Source organism: Typha latifolia, chromosome 3 (genome assembly GCF_019914945.1).
Source record: "Typha latifolia isolate L0001 chromosome 3, TyphaL0001v2, whole genome shotgun sequence".
In the NCBI taxonomy this organism is placed as follows: domain Eukaryota; kingdom Viridiplantae; phylum Streptophyta; class Magnoliopsida; order Poales; family Typhaceae; genus Typha; species Typha latifolia.
The window spans coordinates 12,911,809-12,927,524 of record NC_133088.1 but is presented as its reverse complement, the minus strand read 5'-3'; the positions used below and the strand labels follow the sequence as shown (position 1 = coordinate 12,927,524).

The following is a 15,716-nucleotide window of genomic DNA, read 5'->3' as shown; positions in this document are numbered from 1 at the left end:
AAGAAAAAAGGTTGCTTGATTGGATGGGTGACCGGAAAGGTCAGTAATATGGCACGCTTGTTGGGGCAGCAATTTGACCTATATATAGTAGGTCACCGGGAACAGGCGGGAATCGGGACTTCGTATTCAGACCTAATTGAGGGAAAAGATTTTTATTTTTATTTTTTCAAATTGCAATCAAACGGTGGATAATATGACTGTGATTAGAAACTGCAATAATAACTCATTTTATCGTAATTAAAAAATATATATGATTGGATAAAGATAGCCTTGGTGCTATCCTAATTTTAATTTTAGTACTTTGTCCTAAAAAAAACAAAGATAATATGTAATTATTTGTTGGATCTTTTATACTCTTGTGGCGTTTAAGTTGACCTTTGTCAAGGTTGGAAAAATTGTGCCACATTTGGAGGTTGATTGGTTTATTTACCACCAGACTTGACGTACGATTAGGGTCAAGGCTAGCTTTGACAAGAGTTTTATTGTTCGATATCATTTCTATCCAGTTATCTCATATCCCTGATAATGATGAGTGGATCTGGACCCTCAATTGAGTTGAATAGGTCTCGTTTGCCTCCACTTACAAGTTTATTGATGATTCTAAGGAGAGTAGCTTGACTACCAAAGTTGACTAATTAATTCTTTGGAAGTTGTCGATTGTTTCAAAGATTAAAATGTTCTTATAAAAGATATTGTGTGAAAGATTGCCCACCAATGGCTATTTTCACAACGCCTCTCTAGCCTAGCCTATTGCCTCTCCTTTGCGTGCTACTCAATATGAGGCAACAACAAAACTCTCAGCTGAGTTTAGAATGGCATATGGATATCTCTTTCAAGCATAATAACCAGTGGTGTCAAAGTGACTAGTTGCTAGAAAAAATATCTCTTAAAAAGAACATAGCTTTAGTTTTCATTGTGTTATTGCCCACGGATTATGGCACTTATGGAAAGCTCACAGCGAGTTTATATTCGATGTGATGAAGGCAACCAGCAATCGGCTGCTTTCTAAAATGACAACTTACTCTTGAACTCCTTAAATATTACTAAAATTTTTGGCTTCGTATAGGTAGGTTAATTAGTTTGATATTTAGACTAGGCCATATGAAAGCATTGTCAAACTAAATTGTGATAGTGTTTGCTTGACTAGCTCCTGTATAGCGTGTTAAGGGCTCATTGCTTACGCTAAAATGGGAAGCTTCTTTTGACTATGTATATGCTCAAACGCATACTGAAGATCTACTCTTTACTAAAGGCAATATTGTTTGCACTCACTAAAACTCACGAACATAATTTAGATTCTCTAATCATTAAATCTGACTCTAGTACCCTAATCAATATTATCAACTATACTATTGGAGTCCCATGAAAATACAAACACTACTGTATAGACATCCACAATCTTTCTCTTACATTTTATAATATCTTGTTTGCTCACTCCTCTAGAGCTGACAATCACTAACTGTCTAAGCTAGGGTCAAACTTAGGATCTCGTCCTTGTTTAGGCCTTACTGCCCCTTTTAGTCTCTACAAAATTTTGTATAGAGATACACCTGGTGTTGTCTTACATACCTTACGTTGTTTACAACATTTCTTAGAGATTAATGAATTTTCATTTTATATAAAAATAGATGTTTATCTCTTATCTCATCTCAAAAGTGGGACAAAAACATCATAAGAAAGTTGAGTTATCATAGTTCTTTTATCACAACTCACTTGTGTTAGGTTTTATTTGTACTAATATAATTGACAAATTATATTTTAAAATATAATTTTATTTATGTAATATATCTAAATTTTATGTATAAGATATGCATAAGTTATAAAATATTTGATGAAGAATATTAAAGTGGAAGATTAATTTTGAAGTCAAACTATTTAAAACGATTTTAGAATCGTGATTGAAGTGATTAAACGGTGTCATGATGGTTGAAGAAGTATGAAATTTTACCTAAAGACATAGAAACATATATTCTGCATTTAACTATCTAGTATGCTGTTTGAATAGGACGTTCGAACGCACCATGTAGCCGTTCACACCGAATTCGAACGTGAAATCAGGCGTTTACACATACAGAGAACATGTTTTGGCTGTTCAAACGCACTCTGGCCGCGTTTGAATGCACCCACGTAACATGAATGTTTTTAGACTTTCAAGAGTTCTGTTTTAATTTGAATTTGGTATTATTTTGTTAACCTATATAAGGGTTAGGATGCCCTAACTCTAGAGAGGTGGGTGATTACTTTTGAAAATAATTTCTTGAAGCTACAATGTTCTTCCACCAACAATGTCCTTCTCTTCTACAACGCACCAAGCTTTCGTCTTAAAGGTCATCTAAATGAAGGATCAATCTTAAGGGCTATTAAGATTAGAGATCAATCACGGGAAGCGGTGAATCTCTAGTTCTAGTGACCAAGATTGAGAGAAATAAAGTCGTGGGGATCGACGAGTTATTTTGTAAGTCAGTCTTGTAAGTGCTACAAGTTTAGTGATCGGTTTTAATCCAAGTTTAGATCCATTATTTTTTTTTCTAGTTTGGGTTTTTCGATGTAAAAATTTTAGTATTCATCTCTGCTTTACTCTTTAATATTTATTCTATATTTATTTAAATAAATAGTTGATATCATTACCTAAGATTTAAATATATACTTATATCTAAGTTGGTTTTTTCTACTTTCATTTTGTTGCAATTTAAGGAGATGCAGAAAAGGTAAATGTTACCCTTTCTTTTCTGCCAGCAATAAAGCATAATATATGAAAAAGATGGTGTCAAAATAATGTAAATATAGCATTCTGATAAACAAATCATTACATATATATATATATATATATATATATATATATATATATATATATATATATCTATACAAATTCCTGACTTCTATTATGAGTAACATATTTAAAAAAAAAATCATGTATTGATAATATTATCCAATCTATTCCCAAGCACACGAAGCATCTCCTATTCCTATCCTATCCTATCCTATCTGATCTGTTTCCTCCACCACCGTAAACTCTTCATATTATACTCTTTATTTATTGATACAACCCAAGTAATCTCGTGTATATATCAAACAACTCCCAGAAAAAAAAAATACTCTTCTAATGCTTCTGTAAGTCTAATGGAACTCATATAGAAAGAAAACCCATCAAATAGAAATTTTTTTCCTTCGACTATCTTTTAAGTATTAATACGAGATATAAGAACTGCTACTGTAACTAAGAAACAGTGAGAATTCCTCAATGTCTTGAGTAATATACGGGCTTTGTTCATATTTAGATTCAAACAAGTGAGTGGTGTCCCAATGTAAACGTAGGAATGCTACGAAGAAAAAAAAAACAATGGAAGTGCCTTAGAAATCACGCCATAGAAATGGCTTAAATTATTTTAGCATCACTAAAATATCATGTGATCCTTATAACTTACCAATGACGTTTATCCAAGATCAATCCTCCAATAGAAAATTAAAATAAAATAAAAGGAAGAAGATTGAAGTGGCGACTTTGCCCCTTCTCTTCCTTTCCCACTCACCTTTTTCCATTACCAGCCAAAGCTTAATCCAAAAAGGATAGTTTATTTGATTATATTTAGTCCTCAGATTTGGACCAGTTTATTCCTGACGGTGTTAATTGCATCGGCTTGTATAATAGATTTTTATTTTTATGTTTGCTTGTAGAATATATTTCTAGAATCATTAACTAGTAGAACCCACAGCTTTCTTGCAAACGTCTAAAACCGTATTGAGACAACGGAAAATTTAAAAAGTTTGGAGGACTTTCTTGCCAACAAAATTAAAGACAGGAAAGTTAGGAAGACATTGCCATTGACACTCGCAATCATCGTTTTCTTTGGCTTCAGCATATCCTTTGCCATGTTCATTGTATCATTGAATGTTGTTCCCCAGTCTACAAAGGAAATAAGAGACCACTACTCTAGAGGATGTGAGCGAAGATTGGTGGGCTATGTACCCCAGATTAGATAAAGTGTTATCAAATGAAGACTTAACTATTGGAGAAGGAAAAAAAATAAAATAAAAGAATTATTCTTTACTCCCTTAAATAATTTGTGTTATTTGTCACATATTTTAGCCTCAAATGAAGTCTTAAAAGAAGTGTAAATCTCATAGTTTTTCACACAAGAGAAAAAAATATCTTTGCAATTGATTATTATAAATTAAAAGGAGTATGTTTGGTTTTGTTTTGTTTTTTTAATATTAAAACTAACGGTGTTAGACGATTACATGTATAATTATCTTCTCCACCCATCCAAAGGGGCCCCAGAAGTGGGACATGCGAAGCTTCTGGTGGGAATTTGGCATCTCGATTCTCACCAAATTGCTGCAGATTGTGTAGTTATAGAATGCAAGATTGCAAGAGCTTAATGTGGCTATTCTGATGACAAGCACTCAAGCAGCAGCTCCATAGAGAGCGACAGTTGTTTGGCTGAGAAGATATTGCTCATGACTAGGTGGTGAGATTCCATTTAGTAGTGGAGCCAAACTTAACCTTGAGCAAATCCAGATGGAATCATTGAGTTTTGATAAGATTATATTAAAAAAAAACCTTAGAATTGTCATTAGCAAAATAGATATGCCATATTTTTATTTTTTTTTGGATTAATGTTATATATATATATATAATAGCAGGTTTAAGCTATTAGAAATTTAAATTTCTGTCTCACATAAGAGATAGCCCTAACTAAAAATGTTGAAAAAGTTTCAATGTTTTCTTTTGTGCATGTACCTACATAAAAATGCTGAAATTTATACTTACTTTGATGAAAATGAACTAAAAAATGCTAAATAAAACTTTCAACTTTTTTAATCAAGACTGTCATACAAGGACCACATTGGTTATGATCTCTAACACAGTAAGATAGAAACCTAAATTTATAAATACTTTAAATTCATTATTAAAAAAAATTCTATTGAAATATTAAATTAAAAAAGGTCTGGAAAAAGCTTCCAGAAATCAAGGTCACTGGTTTAGGGCAGGAAACATAAAGTTACAAGTTTTGCAACTTCTACTATCAGTTCATAGGTAGAGGTAAACCACCACAAAGTATAACTAAAGACAAACACTAAATCACCATGAAGTACACACAGTAAGCTCTGGTTGCCTGGTCGGCAGTCCAAGAGCTAAATCAAACGCATCAGTGGGTAATTTGCTGAATTGCGGATCTGAGTGAGAAGAACACACACACTTGCTTAAAGTACAAACTGGTTGAATTGCTGAGATTGTTCTAACCAAATTAAACACAAAAAGATAGCTTCATACTAGTACATTTTGGTATTGCAAATGGCTATGGTTACATCTTTCTCATAATGTTTAAGATGTCTTCAACGTCTTCCAGCTTTGAAGAAAAGCCTGCAAATTTATGTCTAAAAGTGATGAGCATGTGGCATAACAAAACCCCTAACTATTTATCTCTGATTGTCCAGCAGGTAGAGTAGGCAGTTGGTGTTATTACCCTTGTCATGTCGTTCTTTACTTGAATCATATATGTTTTGCACCCTGTGATGATCCATGTTTTGCCTCCTCTTGTTCTCCATCTCTGACATTTTCTGATGCAGCTTAGACATTGTCTTGCCTATATCTGCCAGAAAGTATGCCAGGAATTATCTTAGTCTATATAAAACAAGAACTAACAAGAAGAATGTAACAGATCGATGCAAATTTACAATATATTTACTGGCAAGAATGATCTTGTAAATATTAAGGATGATTGTTAAGTATTGTACTTGAGATAATAATAGAAGTGAAAGATGATGGATTATGTGGTTACTGAACAAATGCCTTCTCTTGAAACACTTATAATATCGGAATCATGACGGAATCATCCTCAATTCAACATTATGTAAGTAACATGACGGTTGCTTAAGTACTTTATCTAATGAGAAATAAGAAAAAACATCATTGTTTACTCAAGGCCTATAAGGATGAACATAAAAAAAGACTGATGGGCCAACTTGATATTTTTTGGCATTTGTCTCATATCAATCAGAAAGCATACATTTTCTTTTCTTTTCTTTTCTTTAATTTTCTGATAGGGGTCAAGGACTTGTATGGGAACTGAAAGCAACATATATTAATGGCATCAACTTTCTTTCTTGTACATCAGGTAGAGTATCATCAGAAAACTCCAAATTGATACACTTAACAAAAAATAGTCTAAGAAAGTTGGTTGTTCTGTAATTAAATTGTATTCCCTGTCTAAGAAACAAGGCAGCAAGACTGATAGAGATGGGCATTAGTTGGTAAAAAGGTAAGATAGTGTAGGCAGATGAATTCAACTGGATATGCCAATTCACATATATTTGGTGTATTCCATCTTTCTGGTATCCAGCTACACCCTCTAATCACACAATCAAAGGAACAGAAAATATATATTCTATAGGAAGAAAGTAACTGGGCTTTCCATTGTTGACAAATAATCTGAGATAGGTGAGGTCAATAATCAAATTCAGTAATCAGCAGGATTCCTATAACAAACTCCAAAATAGCCATTACCTTGAAACATCTCTTGCACAGAGTTCTCATCAAAGAGCTGTAGGGTCTCAGCCACAGATGTGTCATAGCTGCTGCTAAATTTAGATTGTTTTTCTAATAAAGTGATCTCTCTCTGAAGTTCTGCAGATTCCTTTCCAAGCTGAGGAGATAAGTGGAGTCATCAGTTAGAGACAGATTTGAAGGAATATTGAATCAAAACATTTAGATAGGCATCATGCTGCTCACAGCTGCAAGCTTATCCCTCAAGGAGTCTAATTGAGAATCAAGCTCCCCATCAGAGAGCCCTCCTTCAACCAATAAATTTTCAGCAGAAGAATCATCCTGAAGACAAGATCCAGCAAACTATTTTAGCCTCTGAATAGCAAAGAAAATGTCCTATTTGTCTTGAGGGAATAAGTGAACAAGTTGAAAGTTAAAAAACCATAAGAATATATGTGGCACTAAAGACCTTAAAAAATTATAGCACCAGACTTTGATTTTGAAACTTAAAAGCTACCTAACTCTAGAGTCTAGAAGAGTGCGAGAGTTCTGAACCTCATGTTAAATGAAGTTTAGTTACGCAAGTATAGTCAAACCATAACTATGTTATAACTGTGAATTGTCTATACAGATATAAAAGCTCAAAACAAAATAACCTAATCAACTAGTTCCTTCTTGAAAAAATACCTACAGCTTTAGGTAAAACAAACCCCTCAGGAACAGTAAAACAATGGCGAAGGCAATATTTCTCCCAGCTGTCCATTCGCCTATCCAGAACAGCTTTTACCAGGTGACGAAGGGAATGAACACCCTACAGAGAGGAAAAAGAAAAGATAAAAGGAAAACGAGAAAAGACTAGCATAAAAGTTATCCACAAGAGTTATATGCCATCACACTTCTGCATACTATATAAACATTATGAAAGACTGAAACAGAACAAATGAATCTCAACATCTCAGCAAACAATCATCATCATGTTGTGCAAGAACAAATAAAAATACTCAATAAAGGGGAATAATCTAAATGAAACCCAGTGATTAGCTAGTGATTCATCAAACTAATTGTAGTGTAACAGACAGGCCAAGTAAGATTCGAAAGTTATAAAGTCTAGCTTATTACTAGTATTGGATGGGCGACATTAAGAATGGCTGTCAAAACTATGACAACGAATTCTTTTATCGCAGTTAATTTTTAAATTGCAGGGGAGCATGAATGTCACAATGCCGCAAATATCCAAGTGTAAGGATGTCATCACTGCATCAATTTACCGATACAAAGGCAAGATCACCACTTTATCCTCAAGCTCTCTAATTTGAGCTTTTTGTTTCATAAATAGGGACAATTGATTAGATCCCTTCAAATTTATACCATTTGGAACTACCAACAAGAGAATGCACCACTTATATTTGTGAAAATGTCAGCACGAGATATATAACTTCAAATCTAAGTATCTTGACTAGGAAGCAGTAAAAAAGAGAGAAATAAGACGATCTTAAGGAAAAAAAATCTTTTACCTTAGCCAATTCCTCGGCCTTATCACTGCAGCCGCCACCGGCTATCTCCGGCGCTTGCCTAAACAAAACCATGAGGAGCGTGATGAAAAGTTAAGACGTAAACGAGCAAGAAATCGAGGAAAAGGGGAGGAGGTGGGTCGGGAGTAAAACTGAAGGCAGAAGCCGAAGGCGCCGTCGACCATGTCGTCGACGGTGTTGAGGACTTCGTTTAAGAAGAGTTGGGGATTGAGGCCCAAGGCGTCGAATGCTGCCTCGCTCTCGCTTCCCTCCATAGATGGGGGCGCTTGATGTAATTGATGATGCGAGAAGGAGAAATGGAAGCGGGAAACAAGGGAAGACTAGAATTTTGGCAATTTGAAATCCGAAGAAGAGCGTATAAACGTATCGAGAAGGATTTAGGTAATTCGAAGCGGTCAAACTCGAGGTGTTTATTTGAAGACTTACCCGGTCCAAAACTCGCCACCAATCCGGTTCGACAACCGGACCGGTTCAGCATCCATTCGACCAAAACGGCAAAACCCCATAAAAGAGAGAAGCTACCCCCTTCTCCCCCCTCTCCCCCCTCTCTCTCTCCTCACGAGCGGTAGCGTGGCAACCCACAGCGGCCTCGACATCACGATGCGAGAAAGCGAGAGGAGGAAGCGAGGCGAAGACGATGACGATGACGAGGAAGAGGACAACGATGGCAATGTCATGGAAGCGTGGGAGAGGGCTTACGCCGACGAGAGGTCGTGGGAAGCGCTCCAAGAGGACGAGTCAGGTCTCCTTCGGCCAATCGATACTAAAACACTAGTCCACGCCCAGTACCGGAGGCGACTCCTGCAAAGGTCCTCGACCTCGTCTCTTGCATCCGCTAGGATCCAGAAGGGATTGATACGCTACCTCTATGTCGTGATCGACCTCTCTCGGGTTCGTTTTATTGTCTTCTTTGCACTTCCTAGCGTGATTGTAGTGTTTGCTGTGTTATGCTTGTTGTTAATTGAGGTAGCAGCGAAGGAAAGGGTGGAAATTTTGGTTTGGACCATGGACACTTCTTGGGTTTTAAGATTGCTGTAAGGATTTTTTTTTTTCCTTTTTTTTCTTTTTTTTTCGGAGCTCCCGTGTTGGGAAGCGTTGGAAGGAACGATTTTGAATGCTGAAAGGGAAAAAATATTGAGTTTTTTGGAAGAAGAAATACAGGATTTTTGGTGGGTTTCTTACCATGAAGTACTTCTTCCTGATCAATGCGATGTGTTCCATTCTCGTTTTAGTTTGAAGGTTGTTTGAGAAAGCTAATGTTTTCCCCCATCTCTTAGGAAATTTTTTGTAGGAATGTACATAGTTATGGAAGTAGACAAGCAGGCCTGACTGGCTAGGTGCTTGTTTCTGGAAAAGGTTTTTATGCCTTTCCACTCACTATTATTCCTCCTTTTTTCTGAGGATAATGAGAGGGTGGTTTCAGTTATCATTCTAGAGAATTTCATGGGTAGAGTGAGAAGAGAGGAGAGAAGAGTGGAAGAATATGTTTGAGCTTTGGTCCATTTTAGACAATGTAAGTCTTGTTGTCATTTTTTTCCTTCCATTTATGTTGATTTTAGTCACTGAAAATCAACTAAAATTTCATGAGAAACATTTTGGCAACTGTCCATGTGTTTGCAAAGGATCCCAAGTTGTTAGAACTTAGAACCATATAATTCATGCATGGCATCATTGATATAATCATGGAAATGTATAGTGTTTATTTATGGGTAGCTATATTCTTCTCAAGACTTTGATGTGCTGTTATTCAGCTCAGAATTTTAATGCACTTTGATATAATCATGTAGGCAGCCTCAGAAACAGATTATCGCCCTAGTCGAATGGTTGTAGTTGCAAAATGTGCTGAGGCATTTATTAGGGAGTTCTTTGATCAGAATCCATTGAGTCATGTTGGTCTGGTAACCATAAAAGATGGTGTTGCTCAGCGACTAACTGATATAGGAGGTAGTCCAGAGGCGCAGATTAAGGCATTAATGGGAAAGCTTGAATGTTCAGGTGATGCTTCCATGCAGAATGCGCTAGAACTGGTCCACGAGTATCTGAGCCAAATCCCTTCTTATGGCCACCGGGAGGTCCTAATCCTGTACTCTGCTCTCAATACCTGTGATCCTGGGGATATAATGGAGACAATTCAGAAATGCAAGAAAGCCAAAATTAGGTGCTCTGTTATTGGCCTATCAGCAGAAATTTTCATTTGTAAGCATTTATGTGAGGAGACTGGTGGCTCCTATACTGTGGCGTTGGATGAGGTAATTACAATAAGTATGATCTTGATGTATATAAATGAAATGGTGTATCACTGTATTGCTCTTTTGGCAGTCTCATTTCAAGGAATTGTTGCTGGAGCACGCTCCTCCACCCCCTGCAATAGCTGAATATGCAGTTGCTAATCTGATCAAGATGGGTTTTCCTCAGAGAGGAGCAGAGGGTGTAGTCTCTATTTGTTCGTGTCACAAAGAAGTAAAGGTTGGTGGAGGCTATACTTGTCCAAGATGCAAAGCACGTGTATGTGAACTGCCGACTGAGTGTCAGATTTGTGGATTAACACTAGTTTCTTCTCCTCATCTAGCAAGGTCTTATCACCATCTTTTTCCCGTAGCACCATTTGATGAGGTATCCATTTTTCCAAGTAAATTGAATCAGAAAATACCGCAAACTTGCTATGGTTGCCAGCAGAGCCTTGTTATCCATGGTAAGCACATATCTACATAGTTCATATGTTACCTTCTTGTTTTACATCCGTAGATATATGTTTGTTCCAATAAGAGAAGATGCATTTTGTGATGTCTGTTGTCTAATTCTTGATGAGAAATCTAATAGTCACAAAGCACATGTGTGTTCTGTCAATTCATGACATATGTATAAGATTAGAAAATTATGAAGGTGAGCTCTACTTACAAACAAGCATTAGTTAGTTATATCAAAATGCATAATGGCTTCAAAAGTTATTTAAGAATCTTTAAATGCACAAGATCGCTATATCTAAAATAAGAAATGAATGACTTCAAGCCATTGTTAACAAACTATTTGAGTAAATAAATTTAACAAGCACTTTATCTATTCCTAATTATCAAATAACTAAAGTAGATGCTTCTAGTATGTAAATTGAACACACAGCAATTGGTCTATCAAAAGGACCTATTTGACCTAAATGTTTAGACTATAGATTGAAGAACTACTTTTAGCATAGGCATACATTGTTTGCGTATGCTTGCTTGGCTTGGCCTAAAATGCTAACTTACAACATATGGTTCAGTTGAACCTAATGTTTTCTAAAAGCATTTGGCGGATACATGGGACCAGAAAGTAAGGTTTCTAGTTTCGACCAATCATAATCCCATATTGACTAATTTTAGTGCAATATTAGCCAAATCAATCGATACGCAATCTGGATCGGGCTAGTTTTGTCTGAAATTAACTGAAATCAGGAGAGAGAGAAAGGGAGAATGAGAAGAGAGACTGAGAGACAGAGAGGGGGGGCTGAGAGAGATAGTGGGAACTCATCGCGGAGTGGGGAGAAATGTCATAGCCGATGATGCCAAAGGTTGACGAAGCTAGATTTGTGATGGAGGAGTTCGCCAAACATTAATAGAGGCTAGATTTATGCCAGAGAAGCATCGGTTTGCTTGGGGCGTGGGAGAGAGGGAGTGGGAGAGGGAGAGAAAGGGAGAGAGGCACTGTGAGAGAGAGAGAGGGAGTAGAAGGAGAGTGCGACGGAGAAAGACGATGGTAAGAATGATTTTTTATTTGTGTGATAGGGGGGGAGAGTGGGTGGGAGACAGGGAGAGAGATAGAGATTGAGAAAATGATAGTTTTCTTAGTTTTTAGACTTTATATATGAGGAACTTATATTTATATATTTATTATTTACTTTTATGATACGTATTATTATTTTAGGTGGCTGATCCCGATCCCAATAATAAGAATCTTGCCAAAAAGGTTTAAGACACTTAGTGGAAGGCGACCGCCATAGCAGTTACTTGAGCCTAGGAAGTCCTTTAAAAGTTGGAAAACTTTTTTTGATTAATTACACATAATCTTTTGTGGAAATTTCATAACTAACAACTCATTAGACAAAATTTAATTAAACACCAAATATCCCAACCAGGCAACCATATTATTGTGGTGGCTATACAAGAATTTAAGGAATAAGGAATACCATAAGAAAACGGATGTTAACAATTTAAGGAAGAACGTCATTTAGAAAAATAATATCATGTACAGAAAATAAGGGAAGCAACACCAACCTATAGAATAAGATTCATAGACCTTAGGTATCATGTAGAAAGCAGGTGCCCTTAGTCTCACCTACTTGAGTAACAGTTGACTTGTTTGAGGTGGCACCTGCCATAAACTTGGACATCATTCAAGATGACTAAATCACATTTCTTGTCAGATTGGCAAATGAGGGTCTAGAACTGTCACTGAGTTGGCCATTGTGGCTGCCATTGACCTTTCTCTGATCGATGCTTGAAGCTTAGATTCTTCGACCCTCTGTAAAAGTGTAGATTGCTCCCATAGAGAGACTATATTTGGGCATGTTGTGTAGTTAACATTAATTGATTTTTGTGTAGTTACATATATTCTTATTTAGAGCATTGTGGGTGTAAGATGAACAGTCTATGTTTTCATGTGCATAAAATGATAAGTTGATTACTGGATCTTCCTGAAGGAAGTGCAAAAAATGTTATCGGTTTTGTGTAATAGAACGAATATTGTAATGTGAATGTGGATTATCTGCATCTATCTTTTCAATTAGCTTCGGTCAGCACATATTATGCTAATGTAATGCCTATGCAAGAGTCTTTCTAGCTAGTCAATGTGATAAGTAAAAAGGATATCTTTTTTTTTTCCTTTTCTTTGATTGACTGGAGACTATATGTGGGCAGAACTGTATAAGGCCGACCCTACCCAAATTCATGGCCCAAATGAGCATCTGCCTGCCACATCCCATGAATTCTGTGGCATTCTACAATTTTTAAACTCTTTAGCAAACTTGCTACAGAGTAGGGATCAAGACCAAGATTTCTAGTGTACATCAAATGATGTGACAAGATCAATATTAGCTCTCAATGTTAGAAGCTTGTACAATCTACTAAACTAGCTCTCTATTATGCACTGAATATTGAATATTTCGACCTCAAATAGTTTGATTGATGATCTCAATAATGTGAACTTTTGCAACGTAACGTCTTTCCTCAGTTTTATGTAGGCTTGATGTTTTCCAACAGTATCCCTTTGCTCACCTGGTAAAACAAATTTCTGGGTAGTTCTGATTGTGTCAAGATATGATGTTCCATGCAGCAAAATCTAACATTTTTTATTATTTATTCAAATTTCCTCTTTCAACTGCGCTTATGATACTGCCTTATAACAAAAAATATTAAATAAATTGCATGCTTTTTAAGTTTTTTCTAACTGTAATCCTTGCAGGGAGCAAATCCAATCTCCATGTTTCCTGCCCAAAATGCAACCAACACTTCTGTCTTGACTGTGATATCTACATTCATGAGAGCCTACACAATTGTCCTGGTTGTGAGAGCCATTGTAGATTGACAACATAAGAGATGCACTTGCCATTTCAACCATCAGTTAGTACGTAGCTTGAGGAATGTTTTCTTTGTTTGCGGCTCACCGTTGGTTCGCCACTTCGCCTAGCTACTCGGTCAGAAAGAAGCCAGTAGAAATGCCAAGTAAATTATTATTTAACAATGGTCGATGTGCTCAAGCTTGCTATTTATCCAGTGGAAGAACTTGCACGACCGAGCAACACGGTTTTGTGATTTTTCTTTCCTTCTTTCTTTGATCTTATTGTGTACATTAAAACACAGGCAAAAAAAAAATCTATCCTGGGTAACACAGATATCTCATGATCAGTAGCAGGACATCCAGAATCAATGACTCCTTTTTAAGTGACTTCTTTGTCAGGGTTGTTAATGAAAATTCCTCGTAAAAACGAGTTTTTTCTCGCCATGCTGATGTCAAGATCTATGAAGCCATATTCCGGAGCGGCTGTTTCAATGAAATTATTAAGAATAGAGTTAAAATAGGAATAACAATTCTCATTCGTTATTATCAAAATGAAATATTTATTTTTAAATAATTATTTTTATAAGTATTTTAAAATAAGAGTGTAATAATTACTTTTAATGTGATATAAAGTAAAAGATATAGTTTTAAAAAAAATTGTTTTTGATGAAATTAGAATAAATAGTTTTTGATTTGATATCATGGAATAGACATTAAGGTAAATAAATAGTTGAGTTTAGTAGGTGATATAAGATGTAATTTTAATAAATAGTATTTATGTTTTTAAATATATTAATAATGTTTAGCAGTTATTCTAGAATAAAATATGGCCAAAGAGATTAAAAGGTAAATGCTTAATTACTGATGGGCCTCATGGAGTTAGGAAAGAAGTATTCTGTGGCATTCTTTTACGGGCCTATGTGGTTGACTTCCCACATTCTGAATCACAATTACTGGTATTTGGTTGAGGACCTGAACAGTCTTTAAAAGATTCATCCAATGGATTTACATAGTGATAGAGGACCAGAATTCTACTTTACTAAGGCCAAATTTGAGAAAGGGGAATATTTGTTATTAACATGGTAACTTTTCACAAGCCTACGGCCACCAATGTAGCTTGGATTTTTTTTTTTTTTTGTTCTTTTTTTCCAATCTAAGCCTAAATGTTTCCGCAACACAGTCATTTGAATATATCCAACAGTTCATCTAGACTGACTTACAGAAGGTTGGCTCACATCGAATCTCAACATAGTGTGTTTGAAAAGCCTAAGGAATTAAAAGGGCTGACTCGACCAAATGCTAAATAAATAAATATATCAATGTTGGGGGGGGAAAAAAAAGAAACATTGTATAGATAACTTGATGCACTATGTCTATGTCATGCTCAAAAGTTTCTCAATCTGAGCGTATCTATAGACAAGAACTATGGAATATTTACTAGTGACTAACAGCCAAGAAAGCTCTCATGCTCTTGTTGGCTGATCTTGACCTACTTGAGCCTGAGATGTAACCAGGCAGGACTGCTTTCTAAAAACAGACAACCAAATAAGAGAAGACCTTCCTTACATCATGGAATATTGCTACACTTTAATTTCATATCAATATAGATCAGTCATATTCTCACACAAGTAGAGGAACCTTACCAAGAACAAAGATCATAACTTGAAATCTGACCTAATAGTGAATATTCTATTTTTTTATTGTGCATGCAGGTTCAAGTTATTTGATCTATATATCGGTCTAACTTATAATTAGCTGAAAAAAATTCATAATCTATTAAAAAAAACATATATTTTCTTCCTGACTGTCTCCTCTTTTCCTTGGCTAGGGATGTTGGGTCTCTCTCTATCTCCAACATCTCCAGTGAGCAACCAATAGGAAGCACATATCCTGACACCAGAGTGGAGTCTACTATGCCCACTCCATAAGAATTTATCTCCACAAAAGAGAGAGATTAAAAATATAAAAAAAAGACTTCCTTTTAAAAGGAAAAGACCCACTTTTTTTTGGTGGGAAAGTGATATTCTCCTCTCCACAAGGGAACATAGATAAGGCACCAAGGACAGCGCTCCCTTTCACCCTCCTTTTGAGAGCACAATATGCTCAATATCCTGCCTGGCATTTATGTGTTTGTGTGTTTGTGTGAGAGAGGTAAGTGAAAGGAAGGA

At 35.9% G+C, this 15,716-nt stretch overlaps 2 protein-coding genes across 2 annotated transcripts; one reads left to right on the top strand and one right to left on the bottom strand.

Annotated features, from left to right (window-relative positions):
• Positions 1 to 5,035: 5,035 nt before the first annotated feature.
• On the bottom strand, positions 5,036 to 8,402 carry LOC140785136 (protein MIS12 homolog). Its single transcript, XM_073132890.1, has 7 exons — positions 8,152 to 8,402; positions 8,002 to 8,059; positions 7,179 to 7,298; positions 6,734 to 6,829; positions 6,509 to 6,647; positions 5,469 to 5,594; positions 5,036 to 5,365 (listed from the first exon to the last, which is right to left on the bottom strand). Exons 1-7 carry the CDS (start codon positions 8,271 to 8,273, stop codon positions 5,307 to 5,309), a joined length of 720 nt encoding a protein of 239 aa, XP_072988991.1. The 5' UTR covers positions 8,274 to 8,402; the 3' UTR covers positions 5,036 to 5,306.
• An 86-nt stretch (positions 8,403 to 8,488) lies between these two features.
• Positions 8,489 to 13,992, top strand: LOC140785135 (general transcription factor IIH subunit 2). The gene is made up of 4 exons (XM_073132889.1): positions 8,489 to 8,910; positions 9,807 to 10,268; positions 10,339 to 10,711; positions 13,453 to 13,992. The coding sequence occupies exons 1-4, from the start codon at positions 8,620 to 8,622 to the stop codon at positions 13,581 to 13,583; spliced, it is 1,257 nt and encodes a 418-aa protein (XP_072988990.1). The 5' UTR covers positions 8,489 to 8,619; the 3' UTR covers positions 13,584 to 13,992.
• Positions 13,993 to 15,716: the final 1,724 nt, after the last annotated feature.